Raw genomic sequence first — 22,728 nt, 5'->3', positions numbered from 1 at the left:
GAGAGAGAGAGAGAGAGAAAGTGTTTATTACTGTACACGTAGTGGCACGTCAGGCGAAGAGCCAGGCTAACATCTCCAGCATATCATTAAAGCTTGTTTCTGTCTCCGTTATATGACACGCCATATGAGATGGCGTCACATCTCATATGGCGTGTCATATAACGGACACTGTGTATATAACGTCACACTGATGTGGCGCGCACACACGCCGCATCAGTGTGTGCGCGCCATATATCAGATGCCTTCAGTGTTTTCTTAGTTTTTGTGATGTCGCGTGACAGACAGACGAAAAGGACACGGTCCTAAAATTTTTGACCGATCGTATAGATGGCTAATGGCAGAAATGAAACAGAAACTGTTTGGAATACTTTTACGTTCAGCGCCCATGCATATACTAAAACTACCGCCAAATCTTATTCACACGGAAGATATACGTAAGTTGCACGTAACATATATGTATTTCTCATGCAGTTTGCCCCGTTATTTGTTCTTTCTTCTAAAAAGAAAGAAAAAGAAAGCATACGTTCAGTCTTTCGTATTCGTTGTTGTTTTGTACTCGTTTGTTGTTCTAAATACGAACTTCGTCCGACGTGACGATTCCTCTAACGCTCTTGCACTGTCATCGCCTTTGTGCATCGAACTCGATGGGTCCAAAATGAACATTTATTTCTACAGGCACTTCTAATTAGGGGGGCATTTAGTGGCAAATGCAAAAATGCCTACTCCCTCTCTCAGAAAGTCCGATTCGGCCTTTAGTGGGTCCCGATTGTTGCCTCGATAGCGCACCCCGCATCATCAGCCCCGTGTATATACCGTCCTGCCATTATGCGGCTAAGTGCCTTCGGCGGTCAGAAGCAGATAAAAGCGAGGCACAGAGTGAGGCAAGATAATGGCGTCGTTATGCATTCCGTTCGTGCCTGTTCAAAATAACCTCGGCGCCCGTGCGTGTTTGTAGTCCTTCGACTATGTGCGCGACCCTCGTGACCTCGAGCGAGAGCGAACTTTCGCCGTCGGCGCTCCCAGGGCTGCGGCTATGCGCATAGCCTTTGGCGAAGCCGATCACGATCCTTTCGCATCGGCACAAATCGTTCTCGTATACTAATTGCGGAGCAATGCGACGGGACGGCGGCACGCTTCACCTGACAACAAAACAGGTCCGCAAGGACTTTCACGTGCGCTGTCCAAGGTTCTTGCCGACTTCGTCAAAAATAATACGGGCTTTAGAGCATTATTGGTCTTACATGCACATATACACGTGATCTCGGTACCACTCGATCTATACGCATGTGCAATAGCAATACGGGCCGGGCTGCAATTTTTTACCCGATACAGGACTAGCGACGGACTAGTGTTGACGACTAGTGTTGGCGACGAGCATCATCGTACCGATGTTCTTGTCATCGTGATCACCCTCCATCCAACTTTCCTTCCCCCTTTCAACTTCCCCAGCGGAGAGTAGCGTATCCGAGTGCAGTCTCGGGCCGACCTCTGCCTTCACATAAATTCCAGCATACTACTACTACTGCTACTACTATAGCCAACTACTGTTTAAGTATATTTCAGACGGGACGATCTGCTTCCCGCGCTTAGTGCCTTTAGCGGGGATATATCGGGAATGGCAAACATTTGCTATACTGTTCTGTTATACGTGGGTAACTGTGGAGAGACTGAAGTAGAGAGTACCTGGCCTACTCAGCTCCACCGTTATGCGCGAAAAAATAAACAAAAAAGTGAATGAATGAATGAATGAATGAATGAATGAATGAATGAATGAATGAATGAATGAATGAATGAATGAATGAATGAATGATGTGTCCTCAGTTGAGTGTGGAAAGAATTAAAGGTTGTTCACGCGAGCTTCAATGTCGTGTGTTCCCGGAAGGACTCGGTATTATCGGGAAAGGAGGTCTACGCCCGCTCATCGCCTTTCTCCGAGACGCCGAGTTAATCAACATGTTGTGCAACACCCATGTGAACAATACACGCTTTGGTGGCGCGGTGGATATATGGCGTCGCGCTGCACTAAGCCCGAGTATGCGCGACCGAATCTGGGCCGTGGCGGCCACATTTCTATGCAAGGGGGAATGCAAGGACACCCGTGCATCGGGTGCGCGTTTAAAGAACCCCAGGTGGTCGAAATTAACCCGGAGTCCTTAACTACGACGCGCCTCATAATCCAATCGGGGTTCCGGCACGCCAAATCTCAGGATTACAGAAGACAGAAAGAAAGACGTATTTTTCAGATGAACTGTTCTGCCTGAGCAACTTGTAGGTTGGTCAGGCGGAACAGTTGCCGTCCAACACCCTATAGGGAGACCAAATGGGTTGACATCTTTTACTGGTGCGTCGTTCTTACAAAATATTTGCCCGTGCAGACGCTGAACACCGGACGGACGGAGGACATAGGCGGAAAATGTGCGCGAACCTTCAACAAATGACGCTATATATGAGCTTCATCAGCGGCGTAGCTTACCATTGTAGTATACATTCTATACTCTATGTATACTCTATGTATACTCTACCTCCATCTATGGTCGCACACCTTGTATTAACATGTTCAGCTGTTCTCACACTTCTCTCCGCGCACACCCGCGCACTAAGAAGAAGGATGAGGAGGCGAAGGAAGCCTCTGCTTCATGTCTCACCGCGCAGATGAATATTCACTCACGTATATTCAGAAGCGCTCGCGTATATATATTCCCGTTTCTGTCACGAATCAAACAGTAGAGTTTTTGTGGCCTTGTGCATATGTTATATAGAGTTCTTCGGCGAAGGTCCGTCGTTTAAGCGGCTGAGACTGTACGCAGTGCATATTGTTGGCCATCGAAGGACAGACGGCGGCACAAGATGCGCTCTATCTTAGGCTTTCGTCGCAATCGTATATAACCATTGCTTGCGGCACTGTCGACCATTCCTATATGTGAAATGCGATATCCACCTGACTTAACAAAGTTCTTTTCGCGACGTTTTCCCTTTACCCGTATACGGTGTACATATAGCCAACCGCGTGCGCCGCCGTGGATAACTTCTCTGGCGTCTCTCTCTCTCGCTCTCTCGTGATGTCTCCATCCTTTCGCTTTCAGCCCGAGCCTGTCTCGATTCCCTTCCACCCGCCGTGCCTCTTCCTCCGTTATATTCGCCCCCTTTTCGACGTTCCGTATATACGCCCCTGGCTCCCACTGCGCGAGATTCCATACGTGTGCCTCGCTCGCCGAGTTCGCCCCGCGGTTGATGTGATGCATTGTCTCGGCGTCGATGCAGGACGCCGCATCCGACGATGCTGCCGCCGCGGCCGAGTTTTGGAAGATGCTGGGCGGAATTTTTTTCTCGCCGCAGAGCCATCGCTCCGATCGCATCCCGCATGCAGTGGCCGCGGGCCGATGCGCGCGGTTTGGGGGAACCCGTGAATTATGCAGCGGTCAGCGCGCGCTGTATATATATCGTGGCTGCGAAAGAGGGAGGGGGTGGAGGAGAAGGAATAGGGGGGCTGCGACCATGATGATGGTTCGCATGGGGAAGTAGGGGAGTTTGCTGTTTTTCATGAAGTGCGTCTTGTCGGCGCGCGGTCTCCCCCCCTAACGCGATCAAGGCCCCCGCGAGAACGGTACATTTATATGCGTGCCTCTCTGCCGACGGTCCAGATATAGAGCGTCGTCCTTTGAACGCGCCGCCGTCCGTCCGTCCGGCATCTCGCGTCCGCGTCTGCGTATATCCTCTTGTCATCTTGCCTTGTTTGTTTGTTTGTTTGTTTTACCTTATTTCACATTTGGCGGTTGCGATTCTTATTCGCCCAATTCGCGAAAGTGCGCTCCTTCGATTTGGCGATCGCCGCGAATGTTGTTTGCCGGGACGGGCGCTTATAAGTTGGCGTTGCAATATTCACGCGTGGCATTTTCGTATATGTCGGCTCAGAGCTTTGCGCTCTTTCGTTTTCTTTCCTTTTTTTTTTGGAATGCTGTGTTTCTAGCTTGATTCATTTTGTAGGGCAATTCTGCGAAAGAGACTTTGTGACTCGACTGCGCGCGCACAATAGAGTATGCGTCGAAGCGTATATACGCACGAATTTCTCTTAGAGCGTACTTCAGCCATAGAACAGCAGTTAAATGCGCCTTTCAGGTATATTGAGCAGCTAGACATTGTTGACTGCTACGGCCTGCATAGCCTTGAGCAGAAGCCTCGTGATTATCCCTATCCGCGATTTCCCTTTTGTTCGATATACATACTATATATCACCATCTGCGCTTGCATTCCGCAGCATGTAGATTTCGGGCTTCGCTTTCGGCTCCTTATATGCCCGAATGTTTGTCTGAATATTTTGCATTTCGGCGTCATTTCTTTTCTCCTATTGCTGCGTTCTGGCGTGTGTTGCGGTTTGTGTCGTACTATATAAGCAGGCTGTGTATTTTCGTGGGCCACTGCGGTATACACTTAGGAATGAAAATCGTTTTTTTAAGTTCTTGCGCCAAAGCTTAGCTCTCTCTCTCTCTCTCTCTCTCTCTCTTTCTCTCTCTCTCTCTCTCTCTCTTTCTCTCTCTCTCTCTCTCTCTCTCGCTTTCTCTCGCTATCGCTATCGCTCTCTCTCTCACGGTAGAATACGTTTACTAGTCTGCTCCAAGCCTTGGCAGTAGGGAATCTGTATTTCATGAGGGATAGTAGAAATCGTGAAATTTGAGGTAAATGTGGTACAAGCTGCTACGACACCGGCTAATCGCGATTACTAAGTTATTGTTCGGTGCGGGACGCGCCTACCATGTGTACCAGAACGTTCCAGAATGTTGTCGCCGATTGCGCAGCGAAATAATCTTGTCTAATCAGATTTGCATGCGCGAAGCGAACAGAGGTGCACATGTATTCTGGAAAGAGCGCGAGCTAGCACCAGCGATTGCGCTGGTATTTATGGTGAGTCATGCATAAGTAGCCGACGCAGTAGTCGACCCGTAGATTATATTTCGACGACTGACTGCTGACCGCCTCTATCGTTGTGCTTTGTGTGCTCCTCGCTTTACGGAGCAAGAAATTTCGTTCGCTCATCAGAGAGTTCAATCTTTAACTAGCAGTTTTGACAGTTCTGTTCCTCACCCTCACTACACAACGTAACAATATCTTATTTGTTATTCATTGAAGTGCTGCTCAAAAGTGCGCGCTGTACTGCGTTCCCTATATATACGACGGGCAAGCTGCAGTCAGTTTCGGAAGATTGCTGTTTTATCTCCTTGTTCTCATCGAGGCTTACATCTTACTCTCGGAAGCTTGTACAAAAGCAATCGCCTCGTCGTGTTCCGTTGCCTTCCTCGCGAAAGTGCGGACAGATTCTCTGCATATCTTGCTTTCTCCTACTCATCTATTAACACTCATCCCCCCTCAATGCAGTGCAGCCAGCTGGTCACTGAGTCTGGCTAACCACTCCGCCTTCCATCCCCTATTCTCTCTTTCTCTCTTTCCGTTACGCTCGCCTCTCACGCTTCCTTGAAAGTCCGAAGGAAATGCCACGCAGGTGTCTGATACGGAAACTTGGAGGTCGCCCGCCATCCACCTATCTCATGCTATTCGGCGTCGAATATAAAGCGTATGGAAGCCACTAAATCTTTACGCCGAGGATCGCGCGTTTGTCTTCCTGTCTGCCGCCACACACACGTTCACGCAAAGGATCGAAAAAGAAAGAAAGACAAAATAGCGAAAAAGGAAGCAACTGTACCTACGGGAATCGCAGCTATTTCACCCCACAGGGCAATAAATAAATAAATAAATAAATAACTGTCGCGGATTAAAATGGAATTCAGTAGATGGCGAGTACGAGAGTTACGGCTAGACATCGCCTCAGGGCGCGACACCATGGAGCCCGCGACAACTTTGGACACACTCAATTCGCGGTTCTTTAAAAAAAAAAAAAAACAAAGAAAAAGAGAAACAAAAGACGAAGGATAGAAGATAGAAAGACATCGCAAGCCAGAGGGGCACACTTGAACTGGGAAACTTGTTTATGTCGCCGCACTTCTATTAGGATCGCGGTGATCGCGTTTGCGCCGCCGCACCTGTTTATATGTACTGCACAGCGCGCGCATTTTTATCGCCGCCTCCTGCGTTTTCGCTCCGGCGATGTCTTTTCGCGGCGTGACGCCGATAAGCGAGCTGTGTGTAAGCCGCGAGAAATGGCTCGCTTCGCGGCGAGAAGGTGGAAACAAAAAAAAGGAAGGTAGAGGAATAAATGTTGCCGTGCAGAAGTAAAGGAAGCGAACTTTTAAGAGGCGCGAAATGCTGTTTCTTGCGTTGTTTTGTTTTCGCGAAGCGAATAGCGTTTTTTTAGTGACCGAACGGCACGCGAGCGTCGAATCTCGAAATCAGGATAAATGGGAGGCATTACAATGGGGAAAGGGGGGGGGGAGAGGAAGGGGCCTAGCTAGTACTCTCTTCTCGGGGGACGCGCTCTAGGCATCGGCCTGTTGTGTTGCCGTGCTATTGGTCGCGGGTTTGCGCGGAGTAAGAACGCACGCGCGTGCCACGTGACTTTCCCCTCCACTCACAGCTAGTTTATGTTGCCCTCTCGTGAAAATCCCTCGCGGGGTGTTCAACGTTTAGTAGTTCGCGCTGATAGTTGCGACTTGATAAGGACGGATGACATTTCAGTTATTCGTTCGGTGAGACCGTTGCAACCATGAAAGAGGGAAGGTTCCGGGATGGTGATAATAATTTAGAACGACAGGAAGCTGAGCGAGTTAGTATAAATATTCATCGCTTGAAAGTTGTGGCGTGTGTAACGCGAACACGAGAAGAATGAACAAAAAATATTTGCGCTGTTCTTTTTGCTCCTCTTGTAACCGTGTTGTTTACGCTCGACCTTTCAGAACACGCTGATGATCGCCATCAGTCTCCTTCGTGTCGATTGCAGGACGAAGGCCTCTGTCAACGGTCTCCGATCGCCACTGTCTTGTTAGTTGGCTTCACCCTATACGCCTGCAAGTTCTCTCATTTATTCGCGCCACCTGTTTATCTGCCGTTCTCCGGTAAAACACCGGCTATCTTATCTACACATCTTGCATGGCTTGTCCAACTCCACTTCGATCTCTTAATCTGAAAAATAAAATATCGTACATACCGGTTTGGCTCTCTAATCCATACGGCCTCTTCCTGCGTTACGTCTTACACTTATTCTTTCTTTCTTTTTTCTTGTTCCTTCGCTCGTTCTGCGCTCTTTACCTGATTTTCAAGGTTCTGTGTTGCCCTCGAAGCTGCAGCACCGTTATTTAGAACTCGTGGACTGAATGCGCCGATTGTACGCTTTTCTTTTCAACGATCTCTTGCTCGTGTTACGTTTCGCCTACAACGCGCGGTAATGCCGGCGCGGATGCAACGGACGCCGGGGCTTCGTTCAAAGCGGCGGACATTTTGGCCCGTTCGACGCCGCCGCAACGCCTCCCCGCCAAGCGTGTCCAGGCGTGTTTCAGTGCCACGTGTCTTCGTATGTGCGTGTGTGTGTGTGTGCCCACGCTTGTCAAAGCGCGGCAGCCGGGGAGCGGAGCTCCCCAAGTGAGGTGCCAGGAGGTCTGTCCGTCGGCGGGTTGGCGATGCGTCACTACACTCGGCTCACCATGTCTCTCGGCTCGACCGTGCGCGCCGTCGTGGGCTCCTGCTCCGCCGTCGCGTGGGCTCATCCCGTGACCTTCCTTCTGGCCCGCGACGCCGAGAGTATAAGAGCAGCTGCCCCCGGACGCCAGGAGAGAGGCTCCGATTTGTACTGTTGAGTTGCGTGCTCTCCCGTCTCTCCACTTCGGTCGACCTGACCGGCCGCTCTTTTGCTATGTTAGAATAAACAAGTTGTTCTGTTACTAGTCTACTCTTGCTTTGCCGGGACCTTCGGATGCTTCCAGTGCCCCAGGCCGCCAGGCCAACGCTACCCTTGGGGCTTGCGACCCATTGGCAATAACGGGCGTCAGCACCGAGACCCCAACACTCGGCACGCGCTTCGATCCTATAAACGTTTGGTTATGCGTATGTGCATTCACTTTTACTGTAACCAACTTCGTTGTTTTTGAGAGGGCAATTTTCTTTCGTTCTTTCCTTTTCGGTTGGTAGAGAGAGGAGCAGAAATGAAAAGAGAAAATAAAAAACTAAAGGAGGAAAGAGTGTGACGCTTAGTCACATTGAACGGGCCTACAACGTACGGCCTGTGGTCGGCGCGCTGTACTTCAAGTCTAGCAGTAATCACGAGTCATCACGGCCGAGGTGGCTACAAAACGCGGTGTGTGTAGTCGCTGTAATTTGTGGATTGCGTGGAACACATCTGAGCCAGCGATACGACGCGGTCGTCGCGCAGCGTATGTAGTGGCCACGCCGCCCCCTCCTCCCGTCCCCCCTAAAGGAGATACGTCCATACGTGGTTTGGTGACGCATTACAGACTGGAGAAAAGCACGCACCTTTCCTGTTAACGTTCCCACCGCGTATTGCGCAGGATTGCCTTCAATGCCGGTCGCTCGCTGGCCGTACTTCTGTGTGTCATATTTCTGTGGCGATTGACACATTAAGCTTTCTTTTTTTATTGATCGATCATTACGCAATCTAGGCTTGCGCTGCGGCGGGAGCGGGGGGGGGGGGGGAGGTGTCTGCGGAAGCTGTAAATGAGTGCACCCAAGTGTAATTAGACAACGTATAGAGTTCGTCCACCCGGGCGCACTGGTGTGTTCGCGCGTCTGTCTCCGTCGGAACGTGGCGGCCGCTGCGGGACACCGAACGCGCGACCCCGCGCTCCGCGAGAGAACGCCGCATATCCGCCGCCGCACCACCGTGGTGCGGCTCGTCAACGCAGCCTGCAGTTCGTTGGAACGACGAGCGGCGGTGAGACGCGACGACGGTGTCCGTTTCGGGTTTCAGTTCCGTGCAGCACTGCCGACTCGGTGCGCACGGATTGTCGCCCACTCCGCCCATTACGCGAACCTGGGCGGTCACGTGGGCCATTCCGGTCGCCAAAAAGAAGCCGTCGCGCGTTTCGCTTGCGCACGCTGTGTCTATCTATGGCACGTGGGAAAAGTTTTCTAGACTGGCTAAACGAGGGGTCCGTCACCTCAAGTTTCACGCACTCTTCTTCCAAGAAAGAAAGAGTCGACCGGGCAGGTGCTTGTAGGCGGAGTTCGTGCACCGCATCCTCGCCCCCTTCACGTTTATCGGCAACGAACGCTTGCCCCCGCCATATATATGCGCTGCACCCAAGTATACCCGTCGACGAAGACCGACGAAGACGCCGGTCGCTTGTCCAGAGCGTCGTCGCCTCCGTCGCCGTCGTCTTGCAGAGGGGGGTGGGGGATCTCTTCCCACTTCGACACGCCGCCGTGGTTCGGGTGAGAACGTTCCCGCGGCCCCGTGCCGTGGCCCCGCTGGTGCCGGGCGTGCGAGCTCAATTGCTCGCGAGCTTTTCCGTTCGGCTCGCAACGACTCGCATTGCCTCCGACGTGGCGACGACCCTTTGTCTCTCGACGTTCGTTCTATGCCTTTCTTTCTTTCTTTCTTTCTTTCTTTCTTTCTTTCAAAGCCTGCGTGGCACTTCTCGAGAACGCCGTGAGAAGTTGTGAGATGTGCGAAAACAAAAGGCGGAGTGAACTGCGAGCAGCCGCCGCGTGAAGGCTTTCGGGCGCGCCGAGGATGCGTGGCTGTCGTGTGAAGCCTACAACTGCGCATGCGCGCGTTCCCCACGTACGCCGTCGTTAGAGTCTGTTACGAGAAACGAAGAAAAGGGGGAGGGGGGGAGGCAAAGGAAGACCGTGTTTGTTTATAGTTTTATTATTATCATTATTAGCTCGTTGTTTACGCGGTGCTTGTTATATGCGTCTTAGCGTTTTTCTTGTCTCGTGCGTTCTATACGCGCCAGCATTGGAGATGCTTTGCAGCCATGTGTATCCTAAGCGCACACACGAGAAATTCAGGCATCCGCGGGCGGAGAAAGTGGGAACCAGGATACGGGACGAAGAAAATGAGACTACAAAAAAGTCTCGCGGGCACTATATATACGAAGTGCAAAGGCAGAGGAGAGAGAGTTCGGTGCGAACTTTGCGGCCAGTTCATGTAAGATTTGCTCAAGGACCTAATGCGTAATGCGCAAGGAGGAGAAATAAAGAAGGAACGAGCGAGCGGCGCGAATCTTCGTCAGGAACGCGACTGTACAGGCATTCAGTGCAAGCAGTTGTGTGCATGCCCGCTACTATAGCATGCTCCTTTTCGAGGCTCGGTGTGTGCGGGTCTATAGAAGAATCTGCGTGAGACTTTAGCTGACAGCTGCGGCAATTACGACGGGTGTCGTCGTCGACGGCTCCCGTGGTTCCGAGAACGAGGCGTCGAGGTCCTTTAAAAACCCGCCGGAGACCGGATGAGGCTGTGGGAAGGGTCACGCGTCTGTACTGCGAGCTGCGCGACGGATTTAACTCTAGTTTTCTTTTTTTTCTTAAATCTAGGTGCCCGAACGCGTTCTGATTGGGCCGCGACTTTAGGAGCGTCGGTAGCCAAGCCCTCTGTGACTTCTTGCCGCAAACGCGACGTGCTGCCAGTGGTCGCGTGTACAGCATAGGATTAGTGAGGAGGTGTGGTCTGGTACGTCTGCCGCGGGCGTGTCCTTGGCGGCGGATGCGGATCGTAGGCGAAGAGCATCAGCTTGGTTGTTAAATTAGTGCACAGCAGGTGACAGCAAAAAATTATAGCATATAAAAAAAGGTACGCGCTGCGTTTCTGATTGACCTTGATATGGCTTTGCACTCGTATGATATGCGCTGGTTTTAACGCGGTATAGTGTTATGGGCCCCGTGTCGCACAAAATCCGGCAGCGGCGGCGGCAACGCTGTCCGTATGAGAAAAATCCCGAACCGTGCATACCGATCCACGCAGGCCCTCCGCGTGGCGCACACGCGTTACTGGAGTGATTCAATTTTTCAAAGTAAAATACGTCATAAAATTCGTAAAGTACAATTTACACGCAACCTCCAGACGCGATAGCTTCGGTTTGTAATTTCGAAAATTGGAGGACGCTTAAGCTTCGCCTTCAAGAGTGGAACGCGATAGCGTTATCGCACCCCGTTCGCACCGCCCACTCATTCGCTCGGCATGCTCTTGAGTCACACAAAGACGAAACGTGCGCCTGAGCAAGCGGAACGAACCAAAGAACTCGGTGTCTCGGAGGAAGAAACGATCTACGCGAGCCAAACGTCGTGATCGGCACGGACAGCTGGGCCGCGACGCGCCATGAAGGCGGACGCGATCATGGCGCTGACGCCTCGATAACGCTGTCGAGGCAGCGCCGTACATTGCGAGGAGGGGGTCTTCTGTGTTTGCCGCAAGATGGCTCTGCGTGCGCGCCAGGCGCAGAAGTGTATCGGAAACGTACTTCGCTACGCGTTTAACTGAGACGTCTGTAATTGACACGCTCATAATTACCGATATACACCGCAGTATAACTTTCTACGGCACGTTTCTAAGGCAACACCGCATTCATTAGAGGCGCTTTTGTCCCGCTTTGAAGCAGCGAGCTCATGGCGAAGCGGTAGCGTCTCTGTCTCGCACTCCGGAAACCCTGGTTCAATTCCCACCCAGCCCATTTTGTAAGTTGTTTTTATTTATAAATTGCCTTCCGCCATTTCTTGCTCACGGCCAACGCCGCCGACGCCGTCGACACCGGCTTTTCTGCGACACGACCTCCTTAACGCTATCGCGTTAATATACGAGAAAACGTAATTTTGTTACGCGGAAGCTTTTCCCGCTGCCATTTGAGGTCTGTCTTAGTAGGAGCGGCGCGACCCGCTTGGTTCTTGCGACACCATCTAGATGGCACTCGCCTCCGCGGCAGCGGCGGCGCCCGCCGTGAAGGGGGAACAAAAAATAAAGAACCAGAAAGCTCGCCTTCGTGCATAGGGTTCACCGCCAGCGTTTCCAGGAAAACGCTACGCTAACATAAGCTGCAGTTGCCGCGAAGCGTGAGATGCAGTCAGCTATCTTTGAATGCTACCACGCTCTGCTCTTAAAGGCGAAGCTTAGGCGTCCTCTAAATGTTTGATTGCTGTCCTAACCCGCCGTGACAGCGTAGCTGCTTTGGCGTTGCGCTGCTGTAAGCTCAGGCTTAGCAGCGGGATCAAATCCTGCCCGCGGCGGCAGCATTTCCTTGCGCACGAAATGCGAAAACGTCCGCGTGTACCGTGCATTGTTTGCACGTTGAAGAATCCAAGATGGTCAAAACTAAACCCGAGTCCCCCAGTACACGGAGTGCCTCGTAACCATATATTGGTTTTCGGAGCGTAAAACGTCAGAATCTAATTGCTATCCTGCTAGCTGTTTCCAATTGGCATTAAAACCGCAATGGCTATATACGCTTGTCGATTGCTAATAGCGCTGGCTCGGTCTAGGTCGGGATTTTTGTAGCGGTGCATTTTTCGTTGCTATTCTTTTTCGCGATTCGTCAGTGGTGCAGAGCGAGGCTCTGCCGGCGTTATCATTGGAATCAGCCGGCCGTTAATGGTGGCTGTAACGATTGGCATAGAATCGAACATAGAATCGGCATTGCCACAATATCGCGGCCTTAATTTCTTGTACATTCATGGATAAATCTGACAGAAACGAGATTTTGTGGACCGAAAGTCGCGTTATAACTGATTGCCGGCTCGAACATCCTTTGCACTTTTGTCTGCAAGGTTCGATATACTCTGTCGGTGTGATGTAAAGGATTCCTCTCGCTCGGATGTATTAGGTTTCTTTTTTTTGTTTTTTTATCTTCCGCTGATCACGACTGGCCGATCATGGTGATAACGCAGGTGGAGTGCCGCAAGTTCTCACCAGTGATGATACGAGAAATGGATTTGAATAAAATTGTTACATCATCCCCACCGTACTTTAGCAGGGTAGAGCTAACGTGGGAAATTAGCAGAGTGCGGCAGAGGATAATGTGATAATGTGGGAAATCTTGTTGCCTAAATTTCAGATACCAGGACGCAGATTGCATGCAGCTTCGTCATCGGATGTGTGACGATGACACCTACAAATACCTTCCCTTGAATCCACTGCACCAGTATTCACGGCACCATTAAATCCTCCGAACCCTGACCCCACTAACGAGCTTTGGGAGAGAGCCTTGGCCAGCTCCGACCTCGAGGATCAGCAACGGCTGATTGCGAGGGCCCAGGACGCGGCCCGAGCTCAAGGCATTCTGGAATGAGGACGCCTCTCCAAAGCTGCATTCACCCAATAAAAATGTTTATTCTCTCTCTCTCTTTCCACTGCTCTTATTAAAATTGACTCCCCCCCGCACATGGTGCATGCATGTAGGCTGTTGCAGACTTAACCTTCGTTTAGCGCCGAAATTGGACAAGAAAGATAAGTGGAAGTAGGTATGTCTCTCTCAAGGCTCAGCAGAGAACAGTACCCTTCTCCATCTTTTCGGGCCTGTCCTTGCTGAACCGGCCTTTGTTCAGCGTCGAAATATCAGCAGGTTTTTAAAAGCGACAGCTTTCTTTGTCTACTTCGCGCACTTTACATGGCTGGATGGACGATTTTCTCGCACGATAAAGTGGAGTGGGTAACCAGTGTAAGGAAGGAAGAGAGTATAGACGAGCGGATAAGCGAAGCCAGGTGCGGGGCAGGCGATAGAGGAGCGCCTGATTGGCTGGCGGAGGTTACAGCGGCCGCGCGCGCGGCCTGACGTCACCTAGATCACGTGAGCTCATCGCCTCGTCGGCGTGCGCGCGGTGTTGGACACCGGACATCACGTGGGTGGTACTACTGTGATCCCTGGTATTTACCTTCTTATCCTTGTTATCCGGTTATCGCCCGGCGCAAGACGCGTACGCTGTATCAAAATTTCTTTAATGCTATCGCTGATTCTGTAGCAAAATTGTATTGTCTAGATTGCGCGCTTAACGTTCGCCGTGAATAACGGCATGTCGTGGAGATAGACAGCAGGATCACATAAGAACCGATCACCACTGACTTTAAGGACAGTCATCGACGATGGTTTCTGCCGCCATTTTGGAAACATCTGCGTGAAAAAAAAAAGATTGTTGTCAGTTCCTTTCCGAGCTTACGTTTACTCTCTGCGCTTTCCCCTTCCACCAGTGCAAATCAGCCCTTCGGACAGTTATTCCACTTAACCTGTCCGCCTTTCAGACGTTTTATGTCTTCTGTCGCGTTTCACTGTCATTCCTTGTGCGTCGAATTGGCCGCGACAGTCGCTCAACACGAAACGTCGCAATCAACGGTCGTGCTCATATGCCGCTATAGGAATCGCAAAACCGAGCAAATATACGCTCAGTAACAGCCGTCGACCACTTTCCTAGGCAGTCCACGTCGAATGTCTATGTCTACCATACGTATAGTATACTGGGAAACGTCAACACAGAACTGGCTTCCAGCGACTTCCCATACACCTTCCGGCGACGTGGGGAACTTCGTCATCCAGCGTCGGGGAGGAACATACAGTGCAGGACCAGTAAAAGCCCTTTAGCACACAATCGCACCGGGAGTCGGACGACTATCCCGGACGAAAGCCGCGAGCACGACGAAGGAATGTTACCACACGCGCGAAGAAACGGGAGTCGTGTGTGTATGGCGTAGACGTATTTTCCGCCGCGGGGCAATCCGGCGGAGGCGGGTTTCTTTTCCCTTCCAGCTTGTGTGCCGTGCGGAGAAGGGGACCGCTTACGCGGCCGAATGTTTGTCGTGTAAACACGATTTCTGTCGGCACTTTCCTTCTGCCCGCCTCGCTGCGGAGTCGGTGCAGCGCAGATCGGGATGGTGCCCAGGCAGCGACTCTGGCGTTTTCGTCTTTAGTTCCTGTATTCTTCTTCTTCTTCTTGGGTTCTTCATCGCTCTGCCACCAATGCCTCTTACGTCTTTCTTTCTTTTTCTTCTGTCATAAGCGTCTCACTATGCGCGTGAGAGTAAGCAAGCGTGCGTGCCGGGGTTGTGTGCGTACGTTCGTGCTTAGCCCGAAGTATACGAACGTCAGACGTGACTGCAAGAAGCTCCGAAGGCCTCCCACCCCGAGAAGTTTTCCGGTCAGTGTTTGCCCATCGAGGATGAAGGATAGGAGAGAAAGCTGGGAACGGTGATGGGGGGGGCCGCGCGTTCGCCTTTCGTTGCAATCCGCGCGCGCCCGACCCCGTGTTAGACGAGACCGGCAGCTCGTCGGGAGTTATAGAATCAGCGCCGTCACGTGACGTCTTCCAACGCACATAAGCGCACGTAGCTCGCTCACACGCACTCTTTCCTTTCTCCTCTGCTGTTCGCTTTGCCCAATCGTGTTACTTTTTGCGACGCCCAACGGGCCGTTCTCCTGATCTTCTTCTTCTTGTTGCTTCTCTGGATGTACAGAAAAGACGTTAGCGAGGGAAAGAGAAATAAAATGTGGCGGGGCCTGGGGGTGCAGGGTGGACGGGCGAACGAGATACATTGAGGAAACAGGCGAAGAAAGGAGAAGGAAGGCTTATAACTAGGCCGAATGTTGGTAAGAAGGAGGAGGATTGGAGGAAAACTGGAGAACGGGCGCGCGGGGGAGAGTTGACGAGCGGGAGAGCAGGGACCGATACGAGAATTGCAATCACGGCACGATTATTGTCCGCGTCGTCGTCGTCGTCGTTCGACTCCCCCTTCCACCCGCTTGTTTCGCGGAACTTAACAAATGCCGGTGTCCCTCCCCCCCACCCCCCCGCCTTCCCTGTCCTTTCATTTTTTTTTCTTGCCGGACAAGATTACGCGTTCGTCTCTCTTTTCACTGCCTTTTGTACATGATTCCTTCCTTTCTTGCTTGTTCGTTTTGTCTTCGTGTGCTGTGTTTCGTCTCTTCTCGGAACGGTCGTCGGCGCTGACGCGTCCAAGATTGGTCAAATAACGCGCTTTCTCCTCGTCTCTCGCCTTTCTGTGCTCGCGCCATCTTCTTTCTTTCTTTTCGTTTTGTGGAACCTTCGTCGAACGACTCTCGCAAAAAGGGCGCGCTTCGGAACCTCCTCCGTGGGGAAAGAAGCAAACGGGAAGAAATGAAAATTGATCTTCCTTTCCTTTCGCTTACCGATTTATGGGCTGTTTCGTGTGTGAGGGGAGGGGGGGGGGGGAGGGGGGCGCAATCGCTTTATAGCCTCATTGCGTGCTCCGAAGAAGGGCGCAATGGAACGCAATAGAACACAATGAGTGTGTGCTACGGTTGCGCAGGCCTAAGGGATAGCGATGGAAGAGAAATCTAATGAAAAGCGTTGACGCGTTCACCTTTTCTTATCAGGCTCTGAGCACAGTAACGCGTCGTCGCGCGAAGGCCGCGTTTGATCGAAAACGTGCCTCGCGTCCATTACCGCCCGTGGACGTGGCGCGGGTTGGTTTTGCGACGTTGAGGCGCGGACGTTCAGGTGCAACCAAGGAGGTGTTACGAAAAATTGGGTGCAACCGGGTGAGTGAATGGCTTGGCTTCGTGTTCACAAAGGTACTACATGCGCTTAAAATGCTTGTTTCACTTTGTCGCGAGGAGGCAATTTGAGGCTGGTTGCACAATGCCACGGACATGGCCTCCAAGGTCGGTGTGTCAGCTCGCGTGTTTCGCGTGATCTCACTGGCCATACATAACTTATTCGTCTTTATCACGGGCAGACACAGATAGCGTCTCAAGTTATGTGCAGAGTACTGGACCAGTTGGACAATCGCCCACTATCAGAACTCAAAGCTTTAGGTCAGTACTCCAAAAAGTCATCCGCGCCGAAGGCCTTAATCGCGTTATTAAGGTTCCTGCGGTCTGTACGGTGCTATACGATAGACATTAAGAACACCGCCCCCTACCGCTCTGTAGCCTACGTGGTTTGTTCGTGCTCGTCGCTCTTTCTCTTTTTGCCCCCTTGACCCCCCCCCCCCCCCGTGCAGGGTAGCCAACCGGAACTACATCTGGTTAACCTCCCTGCCTTTCTATGCATCTTTTTCTTTCTTCTTCGTCTGTCATGGCATAATTGCATCCTAAATGTGACTCGGCATTCGACTGTAGCGCCCCAAGAAAGATACTTTTTTTTTAATTACATGGATATGTGGTCTGGACAACTAGTACGAAGCGATCGAGTATACGGTCATCGTTAGCAGAGCCCCATGCGACGTGCGATGCACCTGAGAGAGAAGGCTATACTGTGTCAATCGTATGGAAACTTGCTGGTTGCGGTTGTTGGTGCTATAGTCTTTCTTCGGGTCGCACGTGCAATCGCACGCCATGTGTTTGATTTTAAGCTTCTGTGAGGGTAAGGAATCAGTTCTGCGCATTTCCGCGAACGCATGATAGGGAAAAGCTAGCTGCTCTAGATATGCCTCCAGATTCTGTCTGGCGATTAAATGTCCTGTCGAACCAGGCAGACAACGCCACCAAGTGTTTCCTTGAAGAACGTGAAAAAAAAGAATATGCCCTGCTTTTGTGGACATTTGAGTGGAAATAAATCAGCGGTGAGCGGCCGATCTCCTTTCACAAGGTGTTAGAATAAACACGCACGTATATAAATAAATCTTCACGTATATATTTTGCTGCTCCCGTGTCACGTAACATAGCGTGCACGAAAGGCTGTCGTGCTTCATCCGATCCATTTTTCGGTTTTCTTTCGTAGAATGTGCTGCGACTTACGGAGTTATCGAACTTGTGCTTGAGCTCACCTTGGTGACCGAAACTTATTTTAACTGAGAACGAACCCATTGCCGTTTACGTACGTGACAACTTATTGGAGTGTGCAAGTCGAGTGGACACTCCTTGATAAGTGTCCTCGTTGCTCGGAATGTTCTTACATTGGATGCTCTTCGTCTCACTTGGTTGCAGGCTGACCGCCGGACTACCATGGACGGACCTTGCCAGAAGTGCGTCGGCCAATGCAGCGGATACACGCCGCATTTCTGGAGGTGAGTTTGGGGATGTTGTAAGCAGCTCCTCTCTCTTCTTTTTTTTAACTCCTGGCATCGCTTCGGAAGCGGGAGAACTAGCGTACAGTCTTCCTTCGAAACTACGCAGTATCACTTGTGGGTATAGCGCAGTTGGCAAAATGCTACAAAAAGGCGTCTTCTGTAACTCTTTTTCGTATTGTTTTCCATTTAGCGATTACGAGCTTCTGGGATCTTGGATCAGCTGTGAGATCCCCCCACAACGCATTGAACCCAGGAATCTCCTGTCGGAGATGTCTGTCGACCCCCTTATGGTTAATATAACATCGCAGCCTTGATAACTCTGCAGGCTGCTAACAGATGGTTTTAGCCTGACGGGTGTATTGTCGTTGGCGTATACTGCGGTGATAACGGAAGATGTAAACTGTTGCACGTACCGAGTCTGTCGACGTCACTTTGGGACACTTTTGGTAAAGGCTGATCGCCACATGACTCTACAAATCACATTTCTGAGTGCTCCGAAAGTTTAAGCAGCGCGTTCCGGGTGAAAGTTTTATTTGTTGTCTTTCAACCTGCAGCGCGACGTACGTGTACTTGGGAGACCACCACGCCTTCGATTAAATCTTTCGCTTACATGCTTGACGAAACCTTGGCAGAAATCGCGTGCACGAAATTCAATCCGCGTATGGCCTGTAGGTATAACGTGACAATGCTCCATCATGACAAGTCGTCTGCGGCACTGTGGAAGCTGCAAGACTATCCTCATAATAGGATAGCCTTGGCCGAATGCGCCTCGAGATGTGTTCATCCGCGCCGCGTCGTCTGCATGCTCGGCGGCTGCATGCTGAAATCGCCTGTATGTACGACATGCATGTCGCAGAGGTCCTAACGTGTCACCTATCGCCGTAACGTATCGCGTACCAAAGCAAAAGAACAAAACTCTAATGCTGCCGCTGCTATCAGATAGTTACGCCAGGAACTACATTCCGCTGCGCAAGAATATTATCTGTGTACGCCTCGTCCTTTCGGCAGTGCTGCGCGCGACTTGCGAGACAGAGTATATAACCTGCAAGACATAAAGGTGTACAACTGAGCAATGATCAAGCTGAAGGCTATGAAACATGGATTATGGACAAAACATTTTGTAAGTCACAGAGAGAGAGAAAAATTTACTTACAGGAAGGCAGAGAGGTCGGCCTGAGCTATAACTTGCTCTGGCCTGCTATTCTACAGGCTGTAAGTCACTATTGCAATATATATCTACAAGTTGTAAGTCACTGCTGCAGTATACCTCTACAGGTTGTAAGTCACTATTGCAGTATACCTGTATGAAGCTGGCCTGCATGCTTATATTTAGTTTCATGTACTGACGTTATGCAGCGTGGCAACCAATACAGGGGGAGGAGGAAATAAAATCAAAGCTGAGCTTCTGAGTTCGCTATACTGTGGAATGTACCATATTCGCCGCGCGGATTATTTATGAGGATGGAAATGTCACGGCCGTCTGTTGCGTACATTATCCGCGTAGGACGCGGGTTTCTCGCGTACTAATAACATGCTGCCCATTGTACGCAGCAGTGTCGGCGTTATTCCGCAAGACAAACGTCGCCCGTATGTGCGGGAGCGACACATTAAAACTGTGTTGTTACTCTGATGTCTCTGATAATGCGATGCCGGTTTGGAGAGGAAATGGGGGGGGGGGGGGGGCTTGCTCAGAAGCAAACGGGATCTTGAGGTACACACCTGACATCATCTTGAAAGTAGTAATAATAATAATAATAATAATAATAATAATAATAATAATAATAATAATAATAATAATAATAATAATAAAGACCCGTATTCTAATTCCCAGACGGCTATAATGCATTGGCCCAGAGGCCCGAAGCGTTCGCTGTGCAAACATTTACCGTGTTTCATGTACCTTTTGCGAGGTATTTCATTTTTCTTTTGCCCAGTTTCGCGAAATCATGCACCACCCTCGACCTCGCGTATTTTTTTCTTCGTCCGAGTGTGTGGAGCTCCTCCGCATAAACGTCGTCTCAGAACGGAGGCGGGGCAGAGAGAGAGAGAGTAGAAAGAACACAAGAATACTCACCCGGGGCGGCGCCATTTCAAGTGCGTTACGATGACTTTCACGACACTCACTCCAGGTCTCAAATTAAGAAAACTCTCTGTTTGTGATAAAGCTATGAAAAATATTCCTGCAAGAAAGAAAGGCGAGCGAGCGTTAGTTGCGGCCGCACGAGAGCGAGAGAGAGAAGTGAAAACAAGAAAAGAAGGAAAGAAAAGAAAAAGAGCGTTGCCGGAGAGCTTGGAAGAAATGACTTCCCGTATCCTGCGCAGTCTCGAGGTCGTCGCGTAATTTAGCTAATATACTCGCCTGTGCCCCCCCCCCCCCCCCCCCTTCCGCGCCTCGAACCGCGAGGCGGACCCGCTCGGAACTCCCGAAGCGCCCACCGCGCACGCACCTCGCTACACGGTGCATCTAATATAAGTTGCGTGCAGCGCTTCTGAAGCTGCGCGAGTGCACTGATCGCTGTAGCGCTGAGCTCGCTGCACCGCCGATCTCGAGACACCAACCTTTATACCTTTTTCTCCAAATCGCCCGTGCGCAATACAGCGACGTATATACCGTGTGTCTAAAATTTGTAACGATTCGCAAAGATTAGGGAGTGCGTTTCGTGATACCCATTTTATTGTTAATTACAGCCACACGAAATCGGTAGACGATGAACCCAAGCAAAGCATATTGGGGGAATGTGGAGAGTTGAGTCTCGGCGTTGCCCACGAGCTTCAACATGCATGTTTAAATGTAGTCTCGTCTAGGATTTTGCGCGGAAACTTTCACGATTCATGCTTCCGGGAATCCAGCGTTTTATTGCTTGGGGCGAGAGGGCTTATTCATTTGCCATATGTTCTCCTCGCGAGAAACATCGGAGGGTGTCACATATGCAACACTACGTTTCCACGATAACGTCTATGTGTAGGCACATCCTGTATACGTACAGACAAGCTGCGGGGAGCCGTCGACGCGCACATTCAGCCGTCTCTCCGCCTGAAATGGCGAGAAATGACATGGTGGACTTCGGCAAGATCCGCTGTTTTAGATAGATAGATAGATAGATAGATAGATAGATAGATAGATAGATAGATATAGATAGATATAGATAGATATAGATAGATATAGATAGATAGATATAGATAGATATAGATAGATATAGATAGATAGATAGATAGATAGATATAGATAGATAGATAGATAGATGTGCAGATAGATATAGATAGATATAGATAGATATAGATAGATAGATAGATAGATAGATAGATAGATAGATAGATAGATAGATAGATAGATAGATAGATAGATAGATAGATAGATAGATAGATAGTCACAGCACACGCTGCAAAAGTGTTAACCATACATGACGAAAACGGCGGCAGCTGCCATAGCAAAGATGGCCGTACCAGCAGGCGCTCTCCTACAAATTCTAGGTTCGAGAGAGCTTTGGTGTATCAGCAGCGAAACGACGCAGCGGCGTTGGCTTATGCCCGCAGTACACGTAGCGACATTGCGCGCAGGCATCGGCAACGACATTTCAAATAGGCCCGAGTCCGCGAAATGTGCAACGTTCCCCTTAGTGGTGCCTGCTTCATATAACCCACACACTCCGACACCGTGCGACCCCCCCCCCCCCCCCCCCCCCCCCCGCAGAAGTGTCGAGGAATGCGCCGAGCACACGCTCCTTCGTTATGGAAGGAGTTCGCTCCGGCCTTTTTTCAGACTCTCGGCCGTTGCAGCGCTGTACTCATTTGCCGACAGCAGCAGGGAAGGGCGTAGCTGCTGCCGACCGCAGCAGTTCTTGCGGCGCTATGGCGTGCTCGCGCGCCGAGAAAAAAAATGCCAAGAACGGCAAACTGAAGAAGACTTTCTGGCTTCTTGCAAAGTGCCTGCTGCTACCCACACTGCTGCCTTCAGGGCTTTTTGGGAGAGGGTGCAAGAAAAAAGAGAGAGAGGGTGAGAGTGCACGAAGAGGGCGATATGGAAGCGGGCCATTACGCGCATTACCCTAATGACTCCTGCATCGTTCTCTAGTACCTTCTTCTTGTCGTTTTCTTTCATTTTTTTATTTCATCGATCTCTCACTCTCTCTCTCTCTTCAACGTATTGCGAGTATTTGTTTTTACCTCTCAAATGTGCGCTCTCGAGATACTTAAAGAAATTTCGACGGGCGCCTCTTCTGTTTGCCGTCGATCTTGCTTTTTGCGGGTGTGTGTTTGTGCGTTTTCCAGTTTGACAGGAGAAAGCCGAAGGGCGAGTTTGAATTATCGCCTGTAAAATGTTCCTGCCGTCGAACAGGCGTGGGGCTGCTAGAGAGAGAGAGAGAGAGAGAGAGGCGTTCGATGCGATTGCGATAACGAAAAAGCGTTGCGACTGCAGTCGTCTTGAAGTGCAACGGCGCTTTCGAGGGAGATTAAAGGAAGGAAGGAAGGAAGGAAGGAAGGAAGGAAGGAAGGAAATTAAGACGGAAGGAAATAAGAAAAGGCAACGAAGGGTTAACTGAGCCTTGTCCGGTCTGCTACCCTACGTATGGAGAGGGAGATGGGGGGTGAGTGAAAGAGAGAGAGCCAAGGCGAGAGGGAGAACCGCCATTATCGCTATATGTAGCGACGTCAAGAGGATCGGGTCATCGCGAGACTTGGAATCGTGTTCCGCCCGGCGGAAGGTCGTTACCGTAACGTATTTTTTTTCCTTCGGTCGCGATCATTAAGAGACGTCGGGAGCGCATCCGCGGTCCAGTGCGGGGGTAATTACTCTGCCATTTAGTTGTCCTCCGTTCCGGGCTTAATTTGATTATCATTCCCAGGACGATCGCAAGCGC

At 50.7% G+C, this 22,728-nt stretch overlaps 1 protein-coding gene across 1 annotated transcript in view; it reads left to right on the top strand.

Annotated features, from left to right (window-relative positions):
- The window catches only part of LOC126522886 (uncharacterized), a 380,337-nt gene that overhangs the window by 138,209 nt on the left and 219,400 nt on the right, over positions 1–22,728 (top strand). The window contains exon 2 of the mRNA XM_050171729.3: positions 17,787–17,866. Within this exon, the coding sequence (XP_050027686.2) occupies positions 17,805–17,866 (62 nt within the window). The 5' untranslated portion in view covers positions 17,787–17,804. The remainder of the gene's footprint in view (positions 1–17,786; positions 17,867–22,728) is intronic.

Source organism: Dermacentor andersoni, chromosome 6, assembly GCF_023375885.2.
Source record: "Dermacentor andersoni chromosome 6, qqDerAnde1_hic_scaffold, whole genome shotgun sequence".
NCBI lineage: Eukaryota > Metazoa > Arthropoda > Arachnida > Ixodida > Ixodidae > Dermacentor > Dermacentor andersoni.
This window is presented reverse-complemented; position numbering and strand designations above follow the sequence as displayed.